Source organism: Mustelus asterias, chromosome 19, assembly GCF_964213995.1.
Source record: "Mustelus asterias chromosome 19, sMusAst1.hap1.1, whole genome shotgun sequence".
NCBI classification, from domain to species: Eukaryota; Metazoa; Chordata; class Chondrichthyes; order Carcharhiniformes; family Triakidae; genus Mustelus; species Mustelus asterias.
In genome coordinates this window covers 4,736,865-4,761,278 of record NC_135819.1, presented here as the reverse complement: position 1 = coordinate 4,761,278, position 24,414 = coordinate 4,736,865, and the positions used below count along the sequence as shown (strand labels likewise).

General features: G+C 47.1%; 1 protein-coding gene across 6 annotated transcripts in view; it reads left to right on the top strand.

Annotated features, from left to right (window-relative positions):
- Nucleotides 1-24,414, top strand: part of xab2 (XPA binding protein 2) — an 80,203-nt gene that overhangs the window by 27,490 nt on the left and 28,299 nt on the right. For all 6 annotated transcript variants that reach the window (XR_013500129.1, XR_013500127.1, XR_013500131.1 and 3 more), the window contains exons 9-14: nucleotides 1,562-1,681; nucleotides 5,227-5,358; nucleotides 8,303-8,434; nucleotides 9,614-9,727; nucleotides 19,649-19,811; nucleotides 22,973-23,163. Coding sequence is in view for 1 of the 6 variants with exons in the window: in XM_078234914.1 (XP_078091040.1) it covers nucleotides 1,562-1,681; nucleotides 5,227-5,358; nucleotides 8,303-8,434; nucleotides 9,614-9,727; nucleotides 19,649-19,811; nucleotides 22,973-23,163 (852 nt within the window). In the remaining 5 variants the exon portion in view is untranslated. The remainder of the gene's footprint in view (nucleotides 1-1,561; nucleotides 1,682-5,226; nucleotides 5,359-8,302; nucleotides 8,435-9,613; nucleotides 9,728-19,648; nucleotides 19,812-22,972; nucleotides 23,164-24,414) is intronic.

Sequence of the window (24,414 nt, the reverse complement as noted above, 5' to 3'; positions counted from 1 at the left end):
CTATGAACTATGGGGTTTCAACAGCAAATGAAATAAGTTGGGGGGAAAAATCAGGAGATATTACAGAAATGGAAATAGATGGTTTTTGTGGTACCCAATTTTGGTATCGTCTGCAAACTTACGGAATCCCTACAGCGCAGGGAGAGGCCCATCGAGTCTGCACCAACCACAATCCCACCCAGACCCTATTCCCGTAACCCCGCACATTTACCCTGCTAATCCCCTGACACTAGGGACAGTTTAGCATGGCCAATCCACCTAACCCACACATCTTTGGAGTGTAAGAGGAAACCGGAGCACCCGGGGGAAACCCACACAGATTTAAGTTAAAGCCACTGATATATGATCACAGAAAGTAAGCGACTGAGCAGTTAGCCTTGTGGTTCTCCCACTGAAACCAGCCTTCTATTCTACAAAGCAACCACTACATTTTGCTTCTGGCTACTGATCCAGTTTTGAATCTGGCTTGCCCTTGGGCCCTACGAGGTCTTCCTTTTCTGACCCATTTGCCTTGCGGGATCTTGTCGACAGCCTTGCTAAAATCCACTTTAGACAACTTCGCACATGCTACCCTCATTGACCTTCCTTGCTACCTCTCAAAAGCATTCAATGAAATTAGTCAGGCATGACTTCCCTTTCCAAATCCATGCTGATTGTCGTGGATTAATTAGTGCCTTTCTAAATGACGATTTATACTCTTCCTCAGAATTTTCCCCATAAGGGGCGGTACGGTAGCACAGTGGTTAGCACTGCTGCCTCACAGCTCCAGGGACCTGGGTTCGATTCCCGGCTTGGGTCGCTGACTGTGCGGAGTCTGCACGTCCTCCCCGTGTCTGCGTTGGTTTCTTCCGGGCGCTCCGGTTTCCTCCCAAGTCCAAAGATGTGCGGGTTAGGTTAATTGGCCATGCTAAATTGCCCCTTAGTGTCCCGGGATGCATAGGTTAAAGGGATTAGGGGGCAAATATGTGGGGTTACGGGGATAGGCCCTGGGTGGGATTGTTGTTGGTGCAGACTCGATGGGCCGAATGGCCTCTTTCTGCACTGCAGGATTCTTTGATTCTACAATTTCCATGATTCTATAACTGCGATAGACAATTTAGTCCCTTAAGCCTGTTCCACACTTAGTGAAATTGTGGCTGATGCTTTGGGCAACTTCCTACAGGCTTTGATGCTATATTTCCTCTGAAATTGGAGGCACCGTGTCAGTTGTGACGAGGAGCTTTGTAATTCCAAAACACAATTTTAACACCTAATGAGGCAACTTCATTTTACTTTTTAAAAGATAGGAAATGAAGTTAAAAGCAGAATGCTGCAGATGCTGGAATCTGAAACAAAAACAGAAAAATGCTGGAAAATCTCAGCACATCTGACAGCATCAGTGGAGAGAGAATAAATAGCGCCAACGTTTCGAGGCTGGGTGACCCTTCAGAGCTGAGAAGGACCATCCAGACTCAAAACGTTGGCGCTATTCTCTCTCCACAGATGTTGTCAGACCTGCTGAGATTTTCCAGCGTATTTCAGGAGTTTGCTGTGCAGTAATCATCGATTTTCCTCATTACAGATCATAAACACGTACACAGAAGCCGTGCAAACAGTCGATCCGTTAAAAGCTACTGGAAAGCCGCATTCGCTCTGGGTTTCGTTTGCAAAGTTTTACGAAGAGAATGGTCAAATTCAGGACGTAAGTCGGACCTTTGTTGTACCTTAACAAAGCTTCAGAGGAAGGGGGTGGTGCGAGGGGTTTGATTACTGTCCCTTCATGGGCCGGCACAGTGGTTAGCACTGCTGCCTCACAGCGCCAGGGACCCGGGCTCGATTCCCTGCTTGGGTCACTGTCTGTGCGGAGTCTGCACATACTCCTCGTGTCTACATGGGTTTCCTCCGGGTGCTCCGGTTTCCTCCCAAGTCCAAAGATGTGCGGGTTAGGTTGATTGGCCATGCTAAATTGCCACTTCGTGTCAGGGGGAACTAGCGAGGGTGAATGCATGGGGTTATGGGGGTGGGGACTGGGTGGGATTGTGGTCGGTGCAGGCTCGATGGGCTGAATGGCCTCCTCCTGCGCTGTGGGGATTCTGTGATTCATCTTGAGACTCGACATGGATGCTGGAACAGTGAGTAAATTGAAGGAGGAGTTAGACAGATTTTTAATTGGTAATGGGTTGAAGGGTTATGGGGACAAGGCAGGAAAATGGGGATGAGGAGCATATCAGCCATGATCGAATGGCGGAGCGGACTCGATGGGCCGAATGGCCTAATTCTGCTCCTGTATCTTATTGAACTTATGACAGGGGGACTGATGGAAGGCTGGCTGTCGGAGTCATTTATAAAATGAGTCTCAATCCAGTTCCGAATGAGGGTGCACCTACATCTACAAAATGCTCCCTAATTGGCCGTCTCACCCGGAGGCTTCAGGTGGGGAGTATGGGAACTGGAATGACTCGGAAGACTTGCGTAGTGGCTGTTTCTGAGATTTGGAACTGAGACTCCTTATCGAGGGAGAATAGAGAAAGCTTTTCTTCACCTTGGACATGCTTGATGTTGATCCGAGCTGCTAAGATTGGGAAGACTTCCATTTCTCAACACTTAATGATGAGCACAGATGAATTAGGGGTGGGGGGGCAAGAGGGAGATATGTAGCAGTTGATAAAAAGAGATTCCTACATTCTCGTAGCAAAACTTTGTATGTTGCAATCCATTTTGAAGTAACAGTAAGAAGTCTCACAACACCAGGTTGAAGTCCAACAGGTTTATATAGTAGCATGAGCTTTCGGAGCGCTGCCCCTTCATCATAAGATCATAAGACACAGGAGCAGAATTAGGCCACTCGGCCCATCGAGTCTGTTCCGCCATTCAATCATGGCTGATATTTTTCTCATTCCCATTCTCCTGCCTTTTCCCCATAACCCCTGATCCCCTTACCAATCAAGAACCTATCTATCTCTGTCTTAAAGACACTCAATGACCTGGCCTCCACAGCCTTCTGCGGCAAAGAGTTCCACAGATTCACCACTCTCTGGCTGAAGAAATTCCTCCTCATCTCTGTTTTAAAGGATCGTCCCTTCAGCCTGAGGTTATGCCCTCTGGTTCTAATTTTTCCTACTAATGGAAACATTCTCTCCATGTCCACTCTATCCAGGCCTCGCAGTATCCTATAAGTTTCAATAAGATTCCCCCTCATCATTCTAAACTCCAGCGAGTACAGACCCAGAGTCCTCAACCGTTCCTCATACGGGCACTCGTCTGATGAAGGGGCAGCGCTCCGAAAGCTTGTGCAACCAAATATACCTGTTGGACTTTAACCTGGTGTTGTGAGACTTCTTACTGTGCCCACCCCAGTCCAACGTCGGCATCTCCACATCATTTTGAAGTAAGTGGTGTTTATTCCAGAAAGCCAGGCAGTGAAAAATAGGAATGAAGCCAATCCGTAGTCTTTGGAAGAATTTATTTGCAGAGATGCATGTTATAAGCATACACCTCCAAACCCAAGCACCACAGTTTGTCTGCCCCTTTTTAAAGGGACACAAGTGGATCCCCAGTCAATGCCCACCACTTGCATTCAATTATACACAGTACACTGTGGCTGAGGATTCAAATACTTCTCATCATTTGGCACCTCCTTCACACTTTTGTCCCTTTTGTCTCTGGAAGGTGTTGAACTCTCTGTCAGTGTTTGGTTCGATGGGTACCAGCAGCTCTGTAAGAGTGAGACTGGCCCAGTGAGCAATGATTGGTCATCGACGGTGGGCTCTAAGCCAGTTTTGTCCTTGCCTGACATTCCAACACTCACTGCCTCCCTCCCGACCTTGCCCCCTCCCCCTCCTCCTGATTCCCTCATTCATCACCAGATTGAAGTTGGATTCGTAGAATCATAGGATCCCTACAGTGTGGAGGGAGGCCATTCAGCCCGTCGTGTCTGCACCGATCGCAATCCCACCCAGTCCCCACCCCCATAACCCCATGCATTTACCCTCGCTCGTCCCCCTGACACTAAGGGGCAATTTGGCACGGCCAATCCACCTAACCCGCACATCTTTGGACCCGCACATCATATATTTTGTTTTCTCGGCCCTCTAGCCCACCTGCACTAAGGCCAATGAAAGCAATTAACTCACACCAGAATGGAACCGGGAACCTTCCAGTGTGAGGACCTAATGCTGCAGATACATGATGAATACATTCAAATTAGGTGTAGGCCACTTGGCCCCTCGAGTCTGCGCCACCATTCAATAAATCATTGTTAATCAGTTGTTAACCCCGACTGCATATTCCGGCCGAACCCCGATAACCTCTTGCTTATCAAGAATCTATCTAGGTGGCACGGTGGCATAATGCTGCCTCCCAGCGCCAGGGACCTCATTTCAATTCGGGTCTCAGGTGACTGTCTGTGTGGAGTTTGCACGTTCTCCCCGTGTCTGTGAGAGTATCCTCCGAGTGCTCCGGTTTCCTCCCACAGTCCAAAGATGTGTGAGTTAGATGGATTGGCCATGCTAAATTCCCCCTTAGTGTCCAAAGATGTGCAGGTTAGGTGGATTGGCCATGCTAAATTGCCCCTTAGTGTCCAAAGATGTGCAGGTTAGGAGGATTAGCGGGGCATGTACGTCGGGTTATAAGGATAGGTGGAATGATCTTTCAGAGAGTCAATGACGACTCGATGGACCGAATGTAGAGATTCCAAAGGTAATCAAGGACTCTGCCTCAATCACCTTTTGCGCATGGAAATTCCATCTCAACCGTCTGAGAGAATTTTTCCCCCCCTCATCTCTGTCCTAAATGTGTGACCCCTTATTTTTACAAAGCGACCCTTGAGTTCTAGATTCTCCCACGAGAGGAACCATCCTCTTCACACCCACCCTGTCAAGACCCCTCAGGATCTTACATGTTTCAATCAGTTCGCCGCTTACTCTTCTAAACTCCAGCGGCTACAAGCTTAGCCTCTCCAATCTTTCCTCAGAAGCTGATGGTCCGTTGATCAGATTGGCGACTGGGGTTGGTCTTTCTTGAAAATGAGCAGCATGGTGGCAAACTGGTTAGCACTGCTGCCTCACAGCGCCGGGGACCCGGGTTCAATTCCGGCCTCGGGTCACTGTCTGTGTGGAGTTTGCACATTCTCCCCGTGACTGCGTGGTACAGACTCGATGGGCCAAATGGCGGCCTCCTGCACTGTCGGGATTTGATGGATTCTATTCTAAATGTTCACGGAACAAGCAGAATCTGTTTCTGTTTCAGGCTCGGACGATATTCGAAAAAGCCACAAAAGTAAATTTCAAACATGTTGACGACCTTGCCAGTGTTTGGTGTGAATATGGGGAGATGGAACTGCGGCATGAAAACTATGACGAGGCTCTTCGATTGTTGAGGGTATGAGCCTTTGATTGTCCTGCTAATCATTTTCAAATATAGTTTTTCATCCAAGTAACGTGCCTTAATTATTTTTTTGTTGACGGGCATGGATGCAATCTCTGCCTTTCTTAATCTAAAATGGTGGGCAGTGTAAGGGATGGAGATTGTGCCTCTCTTTAGAGGGGTACGGTGGAATAGTGGCAGTGCCGCGGGACTAGGAATTCAGAGGACCAGGCTAATGCCCTGGCGACATGGGCTCGAACCCCACCATGGCAGCTGGTGGAATTTAAAATCAGTTAATAAATTAAACCAAAAAGAAATGAAGACTAGTCTCATTGGGGGCGGCACAGTGATTAACAATGCTGCCTCACAACGCCAGGGACCTGCGTTCGATTCCCGGCTTTAGTCATTGTCTGCGTGGAGTTTGCACGTTCACCCCAAGTCTGCGTGGGTTTCCTCCCACAGTCTGAAAGACATGCTGGTTAGGGTGCATTGGCCGTGCTAAATTCTCCCTCCGTGTACCCGAACAGGTGCCGGAGTGTGGCGACTAGGGGATTTTCACAGTAACTTCATTGCAGTATTAATGTAAGCCTACTTGTGACTAATAAATAAACTTTAATGAAACGATTGTCGGAAAAGCCCATCTGGTTCACTCATGTCCTTTAGGGAAGGAAATCTGCCATCCTTACCCGATCTGGCCGACATGTGACTCCAGACACCAGAGCAATGTAGTTGACGCTTAAATGCCCTGTGAAATGGCCCAGCAAGCCATTCAGTTCAAGGGCATACTAGAGATGCTAAATTTCCCAGCAATGCCCACATCCCATGAAAGAATAAAAAAACTTGCTTGCCTTTATTGCGAATTAGCTGAAAATCGTACTAAGCTCAGCAATAATTCCATATCGCAAGACTCCGAGTTTAACAAAGAAATTGATTTTTAAGTCAAACAGATTTTTTTTTCTACCCTTGGGCTACCCTTTTGCAGAGTCATATTAACATTGGTTACAAGACATTGGTAGCATAGTGGTTAGCACTGCTGCTTCACAGCTCCAGGGACCTGGGTTCAATTCCCGGCTCGGGTCACTGTCTGTGTGGAGTTTGCACATTCTCCTCGTGTCTGCGTGGGTTTCCTCTGTGTGCTCCGGTTTCCTCCCACAGTCCAAAGATGTGCGGGTTAGGTTGATTGGCCATGCTAAAAAAATTGCCCCTTAGAGTCCTGAGATGCGTAGGTTAGAGGGATTAGCGGGTAAATATGTAGGGATATGGGGGTGGGGTTTGGGTGGGATTGTGGTTGGTGCAGACTCAATGGGCCAAATGGCCTCTTTCTGCACTGTAGGGTTTCTATGATGATTCTAAGACCTTGGATTCTGTGTCGCCCTATCTCCGACCCAGGCATGAGCTTTGACAAAGGGTCACCTGGACCCAAAACGTCAGCTCTTTTCTCTCCTTACAGATGCTGCCAGACCTGCTGAGATTTTCCAGCGTTTTCTCTTTTGGTTTCAGATTCCAGCATCCACAGTAATTTGCCTTTAGTTTATATTTTGTATTTGTCTGCTGAGCTTGGGTTGTGGAATTACGAAGATCTCTGGCTTACGCTTCAGAGGTCCATGGAAAAACTGTCTGGTCCAAAATCGGACAAAGCCAGCCCAGATTAGATTTGATTTGATGGAAGCTTCAATCCCTCTCTACCCCACCCTTTAGCTCCGTGTTAGTGGATGGTGCTGCAGTTCACAGTCAGCAGATGGCAATGTCAAGCTCGCTGCAAGTGCTGCTTCTCCTGAGGAAATGGCCCTCTGACTCTCTGGCTGACTTTCCTGCTGCTGTTTGTTCACCTGGTGACTTTATAAAATTTGGAATATTTTGCCACCTGAGAATCAAATAAACAAGCCTCGAATACAGCCAGGCAGAGGTTGTTTTTCAGTCAAATTGCGAGTTCTTTTTACTTTAAAAAGACAACTAAATATAGGCCAGTGCAAGTGGTTAACGTAAGGCACTGAGAATAGACTCAGTTTGGGTCACTCCTTGGACAATTAAGGCTATCGCTATTTGAAATATTTCACTGCGCCCTTTTAAAAAATTTTATGCAATGGATATCTGTCTATGTGCCATTTCCTGTCTTTGTCTGTTCCTCTCTACCTGCCTTACTGTCTGTGTGTCTGCTCCTGTCTCTGTCCCTGTATCTCTCACACTGTCATCGTGTTTCTCCGTCTGTCTCTCTGTCTGCCTGTCCCTGCCTAAATGTTTATATGTCTCCCCCTGTCTTTCTGTGTGTGTGTCTCTCCCCCTATCTGCCTGCCTTATTGTCTATGTGTATGCCCTGTTTGTCTGTCTGTATCTCTCACCCTGTCTGTCAGTGTTTCTCCGTCTGTCTCTCTGTCTGCCTGTCTTTGCCTAAATGTTTATATGTCTCTCCGTCTTACTGTGTGTCTCTCTCCTTGTCTGCTGCCTTACTGTCTGTCTGTATGCCCCTGTTTGTCTGTCTGTATCTCTCACCCTGTCTGTCATAGTGTTTCTCAGTCGCTCTCTGATGACTGTCCCCACCTGTATGTTTTTATGTCCCTCCCTTGTCTTTCTGTGTATGTCTCTGTCTGTCTGTGTCTCTGTCTATGTGTCTGTCCTTGTTTGTCTGCCTGTATCTCTCACCCTGTCTCAGTATTTTTCAGTCTGTCTGTCTGTCCTCGCCTGAATGTTTTTATGTCTCTCCCTTGTCTTTCTGTGTGTGTCTCTGTCTGTGTATCTGTCCCTGTTTCTGTGTCTGTATCTCTCACCCTGTCTGTCATAGTGTTTCTCCGAACCTGTCCCTGTCTGAAAGTTTGTATGCCTCTCCATGTCTTTTTGTGTGTCTCTTGCTGTCTGTGTGCGTCTCCCCATCTGTCTCTGGGTCTCCCCGGTCCGAATGCACAAGTGGAAAGAGCAGAGGGGATATTCACACTTTTATTTTATAATTTTTTTGCCTCCGCAGAGAGCCACAGCAGTACCATCACGGAAAGCTGAGTACTTCGATTCAACAGAACCCGTCCAAAACAGAGTGTACAAGTCACTGAAAGTCTGGTCCATGTTAGCAGATCTGGAGGAGAGTCTTGGCACTTTTAAGGTGATTAGAGAATTAATTTTGTTCTGCGCTCCTTTGGTTTCTTGCTCTGCACACCAGAAAGTGTTTGCGTTTGGCTTAATTGAGCAATTAATTATTTTTGTTTTGGACCGTGATGTTGGTGTGAATGGAATGCAGTCCTACTTGCTGCCAAACCCGGGGTGGCAGCCCAATGCAAGAGGGTCTCTGCGTAATCTGCGTCTCTGGGTATGCAGGTGCAGCAGATAATAAGAAAGGCAAATAGAATCTTGGTATTTATTGCAGGAGGGCTAGATTTTAAAAGTGAAGAAGTGATGTTGCAATTATATAAGCTGTTGGTGAGATCACACCTGGAGAAATGTGACCAGTTTCGGTCTCCTTGAGGAAGAATGTGGTGGCATTGGAGGCAGTTCAGAAGAGGTTCACCAGATGGATTCCAGGGATGGCCGGCACGGTGATTAGCACTGCTGCCTCACAGTGCCAGGAACCCGGGTTCAATTCCAGCTTCGGGTGATCGTCTGTCTGGAGTTTGCATGTTTTCCCCATGGGTTTCCTCCCAGAGTCCAAAGATGTGTAGATTACGTTGATTGGCCATGCTAATTTGCCCCTTAGTTCCAAAGATGTGCAGGTTAGGTGGATTGGCCATGCTAAATTGCCCCTTAGTATCCAAAGATGTGTAGATTAGGTTGATTGGCCATGCTAAATTGCCCCTCGGTTCCAAAGATGTGCAGGTTAGGTGGATTGGCCATGCTAAATTGCCCCTTCGTGTCCAAAGATGTGTAGGTTAAGTGTATTGGCTGTGCTAAATTGCCCCTTAGTGTCAGGCAGATTAGCAGGGTAAATACGTGATGTTACGGGGATAGGGCCTGGGTAGGATTGTTGTTGGTGCAGATGTTATGGGACGAACGGCCTCTTTCCGCACTGTAGGGATTCTATTCCATGATTCTAAGAGCAACTCACTCAGTCGCACTCCCCCACCTTAGTCCCATAGCTCAGCAAGTTATTTCCTCTTATCCAATTCGCTTCTGAAAGCCTCTATTGAACCTGCCTCGACCACACTGCCAGACAGCACATTCCATATCCTAACCACTCGCTCCCTAAGGAAATATGCTTTTGCTAGATGTGATTATCGAAAAGAACTGTGTATTTTTTGTAATTATTGCCTTATTAACCTACGTGTGTGCTTTTTAATTTTCAAACCAGTCCACAAAGGCAGTGTACGACAGAATTATAGATCTCCGAATTGCCACGCCTCAGATCATCATCAATTATGCTATGTTCCTGGAGGAACACAACTACTTTGAAGAAAGTTTCAAGGTGCGTCACTGCTTTTCTATCTATTTGTCACCTTTTTCCACGCTGGACAAAGCACTTTCACTCTTGTGAAAGTTAGGTTAGGTCTGCAATGATGTGTAAAATTCTGTATGGGAGGTTATTCCTTTGAAGGTTCAAACACCATTGGTTTGCGAGCCAAAATAAGGCCTGCACGGTGGCGCAGTGGGTAGCACTGCTGCCTCACAGCACCATGGACCTGAGTTCGATTCCAGCCTCAGGTGACTGTGTGGAGTTTACACGTTCTCCCCGTGTCTGCGTGGGTTTCCTCCGGGTGCTCCGGTTTCCTCCCACAGTCCAAAGATGTGCGGGTTAGGTGGGTTGGCCATGCTAAATTGCCCCTTAGTGTCAGGGAGATTAGCAGGGTAAATATACGGTGTTACGGGGATGGGGCCTGGGTGGGATTGTTGTTGGTGCGGGCTCAATGGGCTGAATGGCCTCCTTCTGCACTGTATGGATTCTATGATTCATTCTATGATTCAATGGAAATGGGAGAATGTCCAGGTGCGTGTTGGAAAGGGATTGGCTTCACTCCTGAGAGAAGGGATCCTGGATTTTAAGATTGGTGTCACAAGTAGGCTTACATTAACACTGCAATGATGTTACTGTGGAAAATTGCCTAGTCGCCACACTCCAGCACCTGTTCGGGTACATTGAGGGAGAATTTAGCATGGCTTGAATTTAGCCATGCATCTAACCAGCATGTTTATTGGAGTGTGGGAGGAAACCGGAGCACCCGGAGGAAACCCACGCAGACATGGGGAGAAGGGATCCTGTGATATGGAATGTTTTTGCATGGTGGTTAGTTTGGCAATGTTTGCTGTCCAAAGCCAGCAAAAGCTTGGCCAAGCTCGGCACCATAGGGCCATACAGTCCAAGACTGAATGGAAAGAAGGGTAGAAAAAAAATCACAGCACGTTTATTGCTGAATTGCACTGTGCTGGGTTTAGTAACAATTGTGTTAAACCTCGCTGCCTCTGACTGGTTGGATTTGATACCTCTGCTAAAATAAATCACATCATTGTGGCCTCGAAAAGCTTGGTGTCTGAGGGCTGTTCAATGATGCTCAGGGTAGACCAGTCTACATCGGATTCCTTCTGGGGCATTGTGATGAAGCTTTAGAATAAAAGCTGCCCAGGGCCTGAACCAATTCGAGGCACAGGAGAATTCAAACAGCACCAGTCCACATCCATTGCAGATTTACCTCAGCATTTTATCCTCTCTCATGAAGTTTCTGGAAGAGAAAGAACTAATAATCAGGAGAAGCAAATTGCATTTTAAATGTCAATATGCACGATCCAGAAAATGACAAAGTAAATTAACTCCGTATGCCTCCGCTATTAAACCGTTATGTCCCTTGCCCTGGTGCACATTTCTCTTGCGGTTTCCTAGCAACTCTTTTCAATTGAAAGCAATAACGGCTTAATGGTGCTTAGTATGTCATTACTTGCAGTGTCGTGCTCGATGTGTCGGCTAAGATTGCACTTCTTGCTCTTTGGTGTGCTGATGGGTAAATGAAGATAGATCCACACATTTAAACACACGATGTTTGCAACATTGCAGTCCCCTCCCCCGATAGTGCAATGCGTAAATACGCTGCTCAGTGTTAAACTGACCCACGGCGATCAGGAAGGATACAGTTTTGATTTTTCTTTCGTAGAATCCCAGTGCAGAAGAAGGCCTTTCGGCCCATTGTGTCTACACCGACTGTTACCCAGGCATTATACCCTTAACCCTATCCCTGTCACCACACACATTTTGCCCTGCTAATCCCCCTTTCTCTTGGGACACTAAGGAGCAATTTAATATGGCCAATTCACACAACCTGCACATATTTGAACACTAAGAAATCATAGAAACCCTACAGTACAGAAAGAGGCCATTCGGCCCATCGAGTCTGCACCGACCACAATCCCACCCAGGCCCTACCTCCATATCCCTACATATTTACCCACTAATCCCTCTAACCTACTCACCTCAGGACACTAAGGGCAATTTTAACTTGACCAATCAACCTAACCCACACATCTTTGGACTGTGGGAGGAAACCGGAGCACCCGGAGGAAACCCATGCAGACACGAGGAGAATGTGCAAACTCCACTCAGACAGTGACCCAAGCCGGGAATCGAACCCAGGTCCCTGGAGCTGTGAAGCAGCAGTGCTACCGTGTCGCCTAAGGGGCAATTTAATATGGCCAATCCACCCAACCTGCACATATTTGGACTATGGGAGGAAACCGGAGTACCCGGAGGAAACCCACGCAGGGAGGTGATGGCCTAGTGGTATTATCTCTAGACTATTAATCCAGAAACTCAGCTAATGTTCTGGGGACCCGGGTTTGAATCCCGCCATGGTAGATGGTGAAATTTGAATTCAATAAAATATATCTGGAATTAAGAGTCTACTGATGACCACGAAACCATTGTCGATTGTTGGAAAAACCCATCTGGTTCACTAATGCCACTTTAGGGAAGGGAATCTGCCGTCCTTACCCTGTTTGGGCTACATGTGACTCCAGAGCCACAGCAATGTGGTTGACTCTCAACTGCCCTCTGAAATGGCCGAGCAAGACGCTCAGTTTAAGGGCAACTAGGGGTGGGCAATAAATGCTGTCCCAGCCAGCGGCGCCTATGTCCCACGGATGAATTTAAAAAAAGACACGAGGAGAACGTGCAAACTCCACACAGTCACCCCAGGCCGGAATTGAACCCGGGTCCCTGGCGATGTGGAGCAGCAGTGCTAATCACTCAAACCGGTGAAGCTGATCTCAGTTGGTGAGGTGATGGAAGGTAACGCATTTGATCTCACTGTCTCTGCCTCAAAAGGGCGGCACTCCCTCAGCGCAGCACTTGAGAGTGTCAAGTTAATAGAGTGGGATTCAAGACAACCATTGAACTAAGAGGTGAGAATGCTACCCACTAACCCACAACTAGTGAGTGGAAAGTGTCGTCTCTTATTTCATATTTGTTTAACTAAATAACCTGAAATTTCAATCATTTTAAACACTAAATTCCCCACTGTGTTGTGTTATTGGCTTTCTTGATTCAGAATGTACAATTTAATTTATTTGAATGAAAAGAAACTATTTTAAATTCTCAGTACGTGAGAATTGTTCTGAGTTTTCCAGGATGTTTTGTACCCATCACTTTAGCTTGAAGTGTGGCCATTAATCCAGAATATAAAGCTTGCCTCAGTCACAGTGACCATGTCAGCTATCACCGATTGTTGTAAAAACCCATCTGGTTCACTAGTGTCCTTTAGGGAAGGAAATCTGCCGTCCTTACCCGGTCTGGCCCACATGTGACCCCAGAGCCGCAGCAATGTGATTGACTCCTAACGGTTCTCTGGATTGGACTTATAAGCCACTCAGATCTAGGGCAACGAGGGATGGGCAACAAATGTTGACCATATGGTATAGAAGCAGAATTAGGCCATTCGGCCCATCGAATCTGCTGCACCATTCAATCATGGCTGATGCGTTTCTCAACCCCATTCTTCTGCCTTTTTCCCCGTAACCTTTGATCCCCTTACCAATCAAGAACCGATCTATCGCTGTCTTAACTACACTCAATGACCTGCCCTCCACAGTCTTCTGTGGCAATGAATTCCACAGATTCTTCACCCTCTGGCTGAAACAATTCCTCCTCATCTCGGTTCTAAAGGGTCGTCCCTTTACTCTGAGGCTGTGCCCTCGGATCTTAGTCTCTCCTACTGATGGAAACGCCTCCACGACCTTTCCAGCCACACCTGCTCCCCATGAAAAAAAAGTTACGTACAAATATGTCGTCCTCCAGCCTGATTGGGTTGAAATACAGTCTTGAGAGTTAACAGCTTCTAGTGAGCTAGTCTGACCAACTTGTGGGCCTTCTGGGAAGGGAACCTATATCTCGGGAGAGCAAAGAAATGGGTTAAAACTTGGGTAAAACCAAGACCTCAAACTCAGTTGAACTTTTTGTGCGATTGTTACTTTTATTTAACATTTGCACGTCACTAGTCCTCCACAATTAATCAAGCCGTTTTCATCTTGTTGTCAGTGCCGGGTAAGCATAGAATCCTACAGTGCAGAAGGAGGCCATTTGGCCCATCGACTCTGCACTGACCACAATCCCACCCAGGTCCTATCCCCATAACCCCATGTATTTACCCTAGCTAGTCCCCCTGACACTAAGGGGTAATTTAGCACAGCCAATCCATCTAACCCTGCACATCTTTGGAGTGTGGGAGGAAACCGGAGCACCCGGAGGAAACCCACGCAGACACGGGGAGAACGTGCAAACTCCACACAGACAGTGACCCAAGCTGGGAATTGAACCCAGGACTATGACGCTGTGAGGCAGCAGTGCTAACCACTGTGCCACTGTGCTGCCCCAGGCGCGTCAGTGCGGTATCAGTGACGTTGTCACCGTCAAACACACCTCCCTGGTCACATGCAGCTGGAGAGCCCAGCCTGTTGCCCTGGGTCGTAGATGCCACTTTAGGGTTGCCCTGGGTTGCCCTGTTTGAGCTTCTGTTTCCTTTTGTTGTTTTTAAATCCTTCAGTGGGTTGCGGGTGTCACTGGAACATCCAGCATTTGTTGCCCCAACCTAATTGCCCCTTAAGCAGGTTTACTCTGACTGGGTTGCCTCTATTTTATCTGGAATTAACCATCTGTTGATGAATTCCTAAGACTGCTCCAGCCTGATCTCCTCAATTGTTCGGACAATGGTCACTTAATCATGTCTTTATTATAATTTTGGTGCTGTTAGCAAGGACGTTCAGCTGTGTCCTGTTGATAGATATAGTGAAACATCCATCTTTGTCTGCGCTGTCCATTTCATGTATATGCTGAGGCCGCCAGGCTACAGTGCAGGGTACTGCTGCTGATGCGCTAATTTTCCTGGTTCTCTGGTCGACTCCCTGGTAAGCTCAGTCTCCTCTCCCACACTTCAACTTGGTTCAAACAGCTGACCTATTGGGAAAGCAATGATCTTCAAAGATGTGTGGATTAGTGCATTGGTCATGCTAAATTGTCTCTGTGTCAGGGTGATTAGCAGGGTAAATATGTGGGATTATGGGGACAGGGCCTGGGTGGGATTGTTGTCGGTGCAGGCTCAGTGGGCCGAATGGCCTCCTTTCCACACTGTAGATGTTCTATGAAGAATGGTTTCCAATCCTGCACCCATACCCAGCGCCTTTTAGGAAGGGGCTAATTGTCAGAAAATGGAGTGGTGTAAGTGAAAACCTTACCGCAAAGTTACTCTTAGCCAGTTGGTGCGGATCTGAAGCCTGACAGCTGGCCACTCAGGGTCCATGTTGCTGCTTTCCTTGGTTGGCAGGGCAACAAATTGGTACCTCTTGAGATGGTGGAGTGTGTTACGATGCGGAGGTTGACCCCTTTTGAGAAGTAACGCCCAATCCCCCAAAGAGGAATACCTCGCTTTGTAATCTGTTAAAAGTGTGTGGGAAGGTGTGAACTCAGTAACATTTAGTGGTTAACTAACAAATACCGACACTCACTTTAAAATGGACACTCAACAATTTATTTGTTTAACTAAGAGGGAACTTTAACTAAACAAGTAACATCCCGAATAAAATAAGATTCTTCTGGAATGCTGTTCAAATAAATACAATATTCATTCATTAACAAAAAATATATAATAATAGAATTCAGTCACTCTCAAAATACAACCAGATTTCTGGCTTTCGGAATCTTTTGGAGTTCTTCTATTGATTTCTCTGTCCATAAGTTCTTTTTGATTTGGTATCTTCCGTTAGTTAGATGGTGTGTTCTCTTAAGAGGTATTTGAAACTGGCAGTGTTGAGAGCTGCTTTCTCTCTCTTGAGACTTGACAGGTGGTAGTTGCTCCATTGTTTTTCCCCCTTGCATTCTCTTTTATACCTGTGGTGACCTATCAATTCTCCTACAATAGGATTGGTCTGAATTTTCAACATCAACTTCAAATCTTATAGGTTCTTGGTAGCTGAATGCCTGCTTTAAATTGATTGGGCAAAGTTCAAACAAAAACAGGTTGTCTTGTCAAGACGACTGCTTGACTTTCTGATATGAATGTTTCCGTCTGGGACTCTGGGCATACTTTGCATTTTAAACCTCCAAGCATGGAAAAAAACACCAGCTTTTAAAGGGACCACACAATTTTTTAAAATCTAAGTAGTATTTTTACAATTTTTTTTATCTTCACCAACATCAAATTCCAACTTCACAAACTCAACTTCACAACAAGTGTCCCATTATCCAGATGTCCCACCTAACAGCTATCAACACTGGCTGGATGTAATCTGTGGACAACTGTGCCCTGGCACTAGTGCTGCTGGCTGTTCCATTCCTTTGTATGCATGAATACCTATTTTTAATCACAAACCGGAAAAACGACCCGTTTAGGTTTATAATGATGCAATGGAACAACTTACCATCCACAGCAAAGTGGTAAGGAATCGTTCGCGAGAGGCCAGGAAGGACCGAACACCACCTCCACATTTCAGACCAGGCGCCAACTTACCACGTGGACCTCCTCCCAAGCCTATGTAAACATGAGTGGATCCTATAATTTGATTTGAAACAATAAAATTGTTGGATCATTAAAAAAAAACAAAAAAAAAAACAACTTATTTTACTTCTGGGCCCCGCCTGCCACCCAGTTTTGCATTGCATATTGCAAAGAGATTATGCTAATAGTGTATGCAAAAGCCAGGAGGGTACGCAGTGGGATAGTTCATTGTTATTCCATGTTACTGACTAATGATTGCTGGTGAAACCAAAAGTTAAGCTCCAAAGATCTGCCCTCTGCTCTCTTCTCATCCAGTTCTCGCTGCGCTCTGGATCCCTCTGCCTCGTGGGACATCCTGCCTCATGTACACCCAAGATCAGCCTGTCCGGTCCTGCTTAGGCATCCTCCTTAAATCGAGGGACAGCTGATCATCGTCATAGAATCAGAGAATCCCTGCAGTGCAGAAGGAGGTCGTTCGGCCCATCGAGTCTGTACCGACCACAATCCCACCCAGGCCCTATCCCCGTAACCCCACACATTTCTCGTCCTAACCCCCCCTGACACTAAGCGTCAATTTAGCATGGCCAATCAACCTAACCCCCACATGTTTGGTCTGTGGGAGGAAACCGGAGCACCCGGAGGAAATCTACACAGGCAGGGGGGGGGGACAAAGAAAATTACAGCACAAGAACAGGCCCTTCGGCCCTCCAAGCCTGCACCGACCATGCTGCCCGACTGAACTAAAACCCCCCAACCCTTCCGGGGACCATATCCCTCTAAAGAATGTGCAAACCTCTCACAGACAGTGACCCAAGGCCGGAATTGAACCCGGGTCCCTGGCGCTGTGAGGCAGCAGTGCTAACCACCGTGCCGTCCTATGTAGGATGTTGGATAAATTGACCCCCTGGCTTAAAACCTGAGCAATTGCACCCCGGTGAACTGTCTCATGATTCAGAGCATTGCAGCTTGCCACCCTCTTTAGATAGCACGCTTGAGACTAACCAGGTCACTAGCTTAGAGAAAGGATCCTGTAATCACACACAAACACGCCATGTTAGACAAAGCCAGTGATCTCATCAGAGAATCGGGTGGTTTAGCTCAGAATGCAAAACAGGAGTAATATCTAACCACCATCGCGCCCTGGGGTTAGGTTGCAGCCTGCATGCCATGCCCTGGCTTTTGATATTTTACAATCTAATGTGTGACCTCTTTCATGGGAGATTCGGTTCTGTTTTTGGTCCATGCTGGTGCTCACGCCAGTTAATCTCCACTCATTCCTGCACCGTGCACGTGGATGGCTGTAACCATTTGATTTGATTTATTATTGTCACGTGTATTAGTATACAGTGAAAAGTATTGCTTCTTGCACGCTACACAGACAAAACATACCGTTCATAGAGAAGGAAACGAGAGGGTTCAGAATGTAGTTTTGATTTGATTTGACTTGTTTTGATTTATTATTGTCGCATGTATTGGGATACAGTGAAAAGTATTGTTTCTTGCACACTATACAAAGCATACCGTTCTTAGAGAAGGAAAGGAGAAAGTGCAGAATGCAGTGTTACAGTCATAGCTAGGATGTAGAGAAAGATCAACTTAATGCAAGGTGGGTCCATTCAAAAGTCTTGACAGCAGCAGGGAAGAAGCTGTTCTTGAGTCGGTTGGTACGTGACCTCAGACTTTCGTATCTTTTTCCAGAAGGAAGAAGGTGGAAGAGAGAATGTCCGGGGTGTGTGGGGTCCTTGATTATGCTGGCTGCTTTTCCCCGAGGCAGCAGGAAGTGTAGACAGAGTCAATGGATGGGAGGCTGGTTTGCGTGATGGATTGGGCTACATTCACGACCTTTTGTAGTTCCTTGCGGTCTTGGGCAGAGCAGGAACCATACCAAGCGGTAAAAAATCCAGAAAGGATGCTTTCTTTCCAGATGTATCATTGGTGAGAGTTGGTGAGTCATAGCTGACGTGTCAAATTTCCTTCGTCTTCTGAGAAAGTAGAGGCGCTGGTGGGCTTTCTTAACTATAGTGTCGGCATGGGGGGACCAGGACAGGTCGTTGGTGATCTGAACACCTAAAAACTTTAAGCTTCCGACCCTTTCTACAAGCCAAATGATGAGTGATTGACTCGCCATACATAACCGGACGGAACATGTAAATCCCTGTAAAGAGCGGAGGAACCCAGAGCAAGGGGAAAATAATCTTAAAATTAGAGATAGGAATGATGGAAAGATTCCTGTCACAAGGTTTACTGGAAATCGGGAACCCATTGCTCCCAAAAAGCTGTTCAGTCTAACTGAATTGAAAATTTCACCGGTGAGGTAGATAGCTTTCTGTCAGGCAGGAGTGTGAAGGGTTATAGATAGACTCTTAGAGGTTTACAGCATGGAAACAGGCCCTTCGGCCCAACTTGTCCATGCCGCCTGTTTTGTTAAAAAAACCCGTAAACTAATCCCAATTGCCCGTATTTGGCCCATATCCCTCTATTCCCATCTATAGATCTATGACAGGCAATTGAAGTTAAGATATAGTTCAGCCAAGGTGTAATTGAACGCCAGGACAGGCTAAAGGGACTGACTAGCCTCTACCCAATCGCCATGTTGAGCATCGAGTTGCAGGAAAAAGGCTTTAGAATAAAGCAAAGTGCAACACAGGAACAGGCCTTGCGGCCCACCAAACCTTTCAGGACACCTTTCGAAACTAAAAGACCTTTTGCCTCTACGCGGTCCGTATCCCTCTATTCCCTGCATATTCATGTATCTGTCAAGATGCCTCTTAAACGTTGCTATTGTATCTGCCTCCACCACCACCTCTGGCAGCGCATTCTAGGCACCTACCTCCCTCTGTGTTTAAAAAAAAAATTGTCTCTCGCATCTCCTTTAAACTTTTCCTCTTTTACCTTAAGCCTATGTCCTCCAGTAATTGACATTTCTACCCTGGGAGAGAGACTCCGACTATCCATTCTATCCGTGCCTCTCATAATTTTGTAAACTTATATTTGGTCGCCCCCCTCGGCCTCCGACATTCAAGTGAAAACAAACCAAGTTTGTCCCATCTCTCCTGCTAGCTAATCCCTCCGTACCAGGCAGCATCCTGGTCAACCTTTTCTGCACCCTCTCCAAAGCCTCCATATCCTCCTGGTAGTGCGGCGACCAGAACTGCACGCAATATTCCAAATGTGACTGAACTGACGTTCTATACAGCTGCAACATGACTTGCCAATTTTTAATACTCTCTGACCTGACCAATAAATACAAACGTGCCGTATGCCTCCTTAAATGCGTACAATTCAAAGCACTCTGGTGTTGTCAAGAAATAGATTTCTGCCCCCGCCCCCCCCCCCCCCCCCCCCAGTTCATCGACTAACCGAGCGGAAGGGTCTCTTCGTCCTGCGTAACCAACACTGCTTTGTTTTTTTTTTCGCAGGCTTACGAGAGGGGGATCGCCCTGTTCAAGTGGCCCAACGTGTATGATATTTGGAACACCTACCTCACCAAATTCATCGATCGGTACGGCGGAAAGAAACTGGAACGAGCGCGAGACCTCTTCGAACAAGCCCTGGATAGATGTCCACCCAAATTCGCCAAAAGTCAGTCCTCATAAGCTTGACGTTTTAGCTCTGTCGTTGACGGTCGCGGTCAGTCATCTGATTGAATGAAACCTCTCCATGAAGCGTTCCCAGAGAATTTCATTAGAACGTCAATTATTTTTTCCTTTAGCTCTTGCTACGCTTTGCGGCAAATTCTAACCATGTCCTCTTGGGCTTCAATCAAAACTGACAGGGCACTTTGCTTTTTTCATTACAGTGAGCAGTTTTGTTTGTATAAAACTGTAGATTAGTTGTCGGATTTAGATTAGCTACATTCGGCCATTCCACAGTGAGTAATTCCACTGAAGTCATGCGGTAAGCCTGGCCCCTGGCACTAACACTGATTCCAGACGGGTTTGGAGAGTTCCGAAATGTACTTCAGGTTCCGGCCAAGCTTTTGAAATGTGCTTGCAATCTGCAACATGCACCTTGTGAACTGTGAACTCTTCATGGCTTCACCTGTAGGGGAGGGGGTGGCGTGATAACCCAGAGACCCAGGGTAAAGCTCTGGAGACCCAGGTTTGAATCCCTCCATGGCAGATGGTGAAAGTTGAATTAGGAACATAGCAACAGGAGTCGGCTGTTCAGCCCCTCGAGCCCGCGCCACCGTTCAATAAGATCGTGATTGATCTGCAGCCTAACTCCATGTACCTGCCCTAGACCCATATTCCTTGATCGGCGGCACAGTACTTAGCACTGCTGCCTCACAGTGCCAGGGACCTGGGTTCGATTCCCGACTTGGGTCACTGTCTGTGTGGAGTTTGCACCTTCTTCCCCGTGTCTGTGTGGGTTTTCTCCGGGTGCTCCGGTTTCCTCCCACAGTCCAAAGATGTGCAGATTAGATTGTTTGGCCGTGCTAAACTAACCCTTAGTGTCCCGGCATGTGATAGCAGGGTAACTAAGCAGGGATAGGGCCTGGTGGGATTGCTGTCAGTGTAGTCTCGATGGGCCGAATGGCCTCCTTCTGCACTGTAGGGCTTCTATGATACCTTTGTTCAATATAAAAGTGTCCATCTCAGGCTTAAACCTAACAATTGAACCAGCATCCGCCACTGATGAGGAAGAGAGTTCCAAACCTCCCTCCCTGACTGCATGTAGAAGTGCTTTCTAACATCTCTCTGAAACGGCTTGGCCCTAGTGTTTAGATTATGGCCCCTGGATCTGGAGCCTTCAACTAGTGGAAACAGTTTATCCTTACCCATGTCCTTCCCTGTAAATACTTTGCAGACTTCTATCAGATCACCCCTCAACCTTCTGAATTTGAGAGAATAAAATAAAATTCTGGAATTGGAAGTCTAATGATGATCAAGAAACCCATCTGGTTCACCACTGTCCTTTGGGGAAGGAAATCTGCCGTCCTTACCTGTTCTGGCCTAATGTGACTCCAGAGCCACAGCAATGTGGTTGACTCTCAACTGCCCTCCAAGGGCAACTAGGGATGGGCAATAAATGCTGGCCCAGCCAGTGATGCCCATGTCCTATGAATGAATAAAAATTCAGTGAGATCATGACTGTATCTTAACTCTGTCCAGCAACTCCATTCCCTTTTATAACCTCGCTTATCAAAACTCTATCAATCTCAGATTTAAATAATAGTTGATCTAACATCTACAGCTTTTTGTGTGAAGAACTCATTTCCCTCCTGGGTGGCCTTGCTCTGATTTTACGGTTTGCCTTTTTTCCTGAGTTTAATTTCACCTTCCTTCTCTAATTTGTAAATAATCTTCTTCCATTCTGCCCGAAGCCAGGTCTGACCCACTGCGCCGCCACGAGTAGGAGCAAGGAGGCAGCTTCCGAGTCCACCTCAGCCGCGACGGGGATTGAACCCAGTGCTGTTCGCGTGGTCTGACCCACCCTGGCCAGCCAGCTCCTCCAAGGGAGTGCTGAGTTGCTGTGACAACATAGAATCCCTACAGTGCAGAAGGAGGCCATTCAGCCCATTGAGTCTGCACTGACAACAATCCCACCCAGCCCCTATTCCCATAACCCCATGCATTTACCCTAGCTAGTCCCCTTGACGCTAAGGGGCAATTTAGCACGACCAATCCACCTAACCCGGACGCCTTTGGATTGTGGGAGGAAACTAGAGGCACCCGGAGGAAGCCCTCGCAGACGCGGGGAGAACGTGCAGACTCCGCACAGACAGTGACCCAAGGCAGGAATGGAACCCGGGTCCCTGGCGCTGTGAGGCAGCAGTGCTAACCACTGTGCCACCGTCCATGAACTGTTTGCATGCATGCTGTAGCCTGGGGCTGTGGATAGTGATGGTAGAGGCTGTAACTTTCTTTCCATAATATGGCTGACTTAAGGATCTCGCCTGCTATTGCTGCCTGTAATAGCTGAGTGTGGTAAATATGTGGGGTTACGGGCTGGCGGAGAGAGCCTGAGAGGGTAAGCTGCTCTTTCAGAGAGTTGGTGCAGACTCATTGGGCCGAATGGTCTCCTTTTGCACTGTAGGGATTCTATGATTCTAACGCTATGTTAAGAAGAGATCTTAACATCTTGTAGACAAGAATATCATAGAAATTACAGCACAGAGTTGGCCCATCTGGGCCAGTGTTTTAACCAGTGTTTTAACCAGTGTTTTAACCAGTGTTTTTAACCAGTGTTTTTAACCAGTGTTTTTAACCAGTGTTTTTAACCAGTGTTTTTAACCAGTGTTTTTAACCAGTGTTTTTAACCAGTGTTTTCCTCCTCTGGGCTTGCAAAATCCTACTAACTGTCCTGGTTTGAGACAGTTCACACCTTTTTAACCTATGCTTATCCCTCTCTCCACTGTCTGTACCTGTAAAGACGTGATTACCTGTAAAGTCTCGCATTCCAACCATTATCTTGCAATTGTGTCTCTGTCTACTTATGCCCTCCCCACTCACCTGATGAAGGAGCAGCGCCTTCGAAAGCTTGTGATACCAAATAAACCTGTTGGACTTTAATCTGGTGTTGTGAGACTTCTTACTGTGCCCGCCCCAGTCCAACGCCGGCATCTCCACATCATTCCCCCTGTTAGTTACTGACTAACCCGGTATCTGACTGTAATTAATTGTAGATTCCCAGAATTTATATTTCTGCACCCGCTGTTTGAGCAGGAGAGAGGGCCAGACAGAAACGGCGCCGTGACTGATCGGTCATCTTTATTCGACTGTAATCTTTATCCTTTGCAGCTATCTACCTCCTGTACGCCAAGCTAGAGGAGGAGTACGGTCTTGCCCGCCACGCCATGGCCGTGTACGAGCGAGCAACAAAGGCAGTCGAGCTGATGGAGCAGTACGAAATGTACAACATCTACATCAAAAGAGCAGCCGAAATCTACGGAGTTACCCACACGCGGGGTATCTACGAGAGGGCGATCGAGGTACAGTAGGCTTCCGCTCATCCCTCATCCCCCATTCTGTTGCAATGCCTAGAGTGTTCTGGAAGGCCTGGCCCAGCCCGCCGTTTTTTTTTGTCATTCAGCTGAAGTGCAGAAGATGTGGGGCAATGTTTAGGTTGGAGCAGAGCCCTGGATACATATGTCGCAGTGATGGTGATGCAGAATGGCTGAGCCCCGATAGAGCATTGCTGAGAGCGTGTACTCTGGATAGTATCTCTTTTGTAACCATGCCAGCTGGACTGTATTGAATAGCTTGCAAACGTAATGTTGACCTTTATTGCAAGTGGGATAGAACGTAAAAGTAGGAAAGTCTTGCCACAACTCCACAGGGCATCATTGAGACCCCACCTGGAGTACTGCCCATAGCTTTGGTCTCCTTGTGTAAGAGAGATACTTGCATTGGTAGCAGTTCAGAGGCTTGCGGAGTGATTCCTGGGATGATGTCTTGTGAAGAACAGTAGAGGATTTGGAGCACTGCCCATTGGAGCTTAGAAGAATGAAAGTGGATCTTACAACAGTCTTTCTCTAGTGCAGCGATTATCACGTTGTCCTCACGTGTGACAGGTCCCCGGTTTGAAACCGCGCTGAAGGATTTCCAAATTATTATGGGCGGCACGGTGGCACAGTGGTTAGTGCTGTTGCCTCAGCGCCAGGGACCCGGGTTCGATTCCCGGCTTGGGTCACTGTGGAGTTTACACGTTCTCCCTGTGTCTGTGTGGGTTTCCTCCGGGTGCTCCGGTTTCCTCCCACAGTCCAAAGATGTGCGGGTTAGATGGATTGGCTGTGCTAAATTGCCCCTCAGTGTCAAGGGGACAAGCCAGGGTAAATGCATGGGGATAGGGACTGGGTGGGATTGTGCTCAGTGTAGACTTGTTGGGCCGAATGGCCTCCTTCTGCCCTGTTGGATTCTATGTTGTCTATGTAGATTGGAATGTGGAACTTGAAACACAAACAGATCAGACATGGTCTTGTTGAATGGTGGAGCAGGACTGTGGGGCTGAATGGTATCCTGTTGCCCCTTTTCCATGTGTTTTTGTGTAGATTAGACCTGTGCTGTTTTTGTAATGTTTGGGAAAATGCTGAAAGAGCGAAGTATTCTTACAGTTGCTATCTGTGTAAGCATGGTTAGAGAGGGAAATGATCCAGGGCCCTCACAACAGAGCACCACAATGGAAGGTCACTGCTGCTCTACACCATCACAGTGGTATTTGAAAGACAGTCCTGCTTAAATCT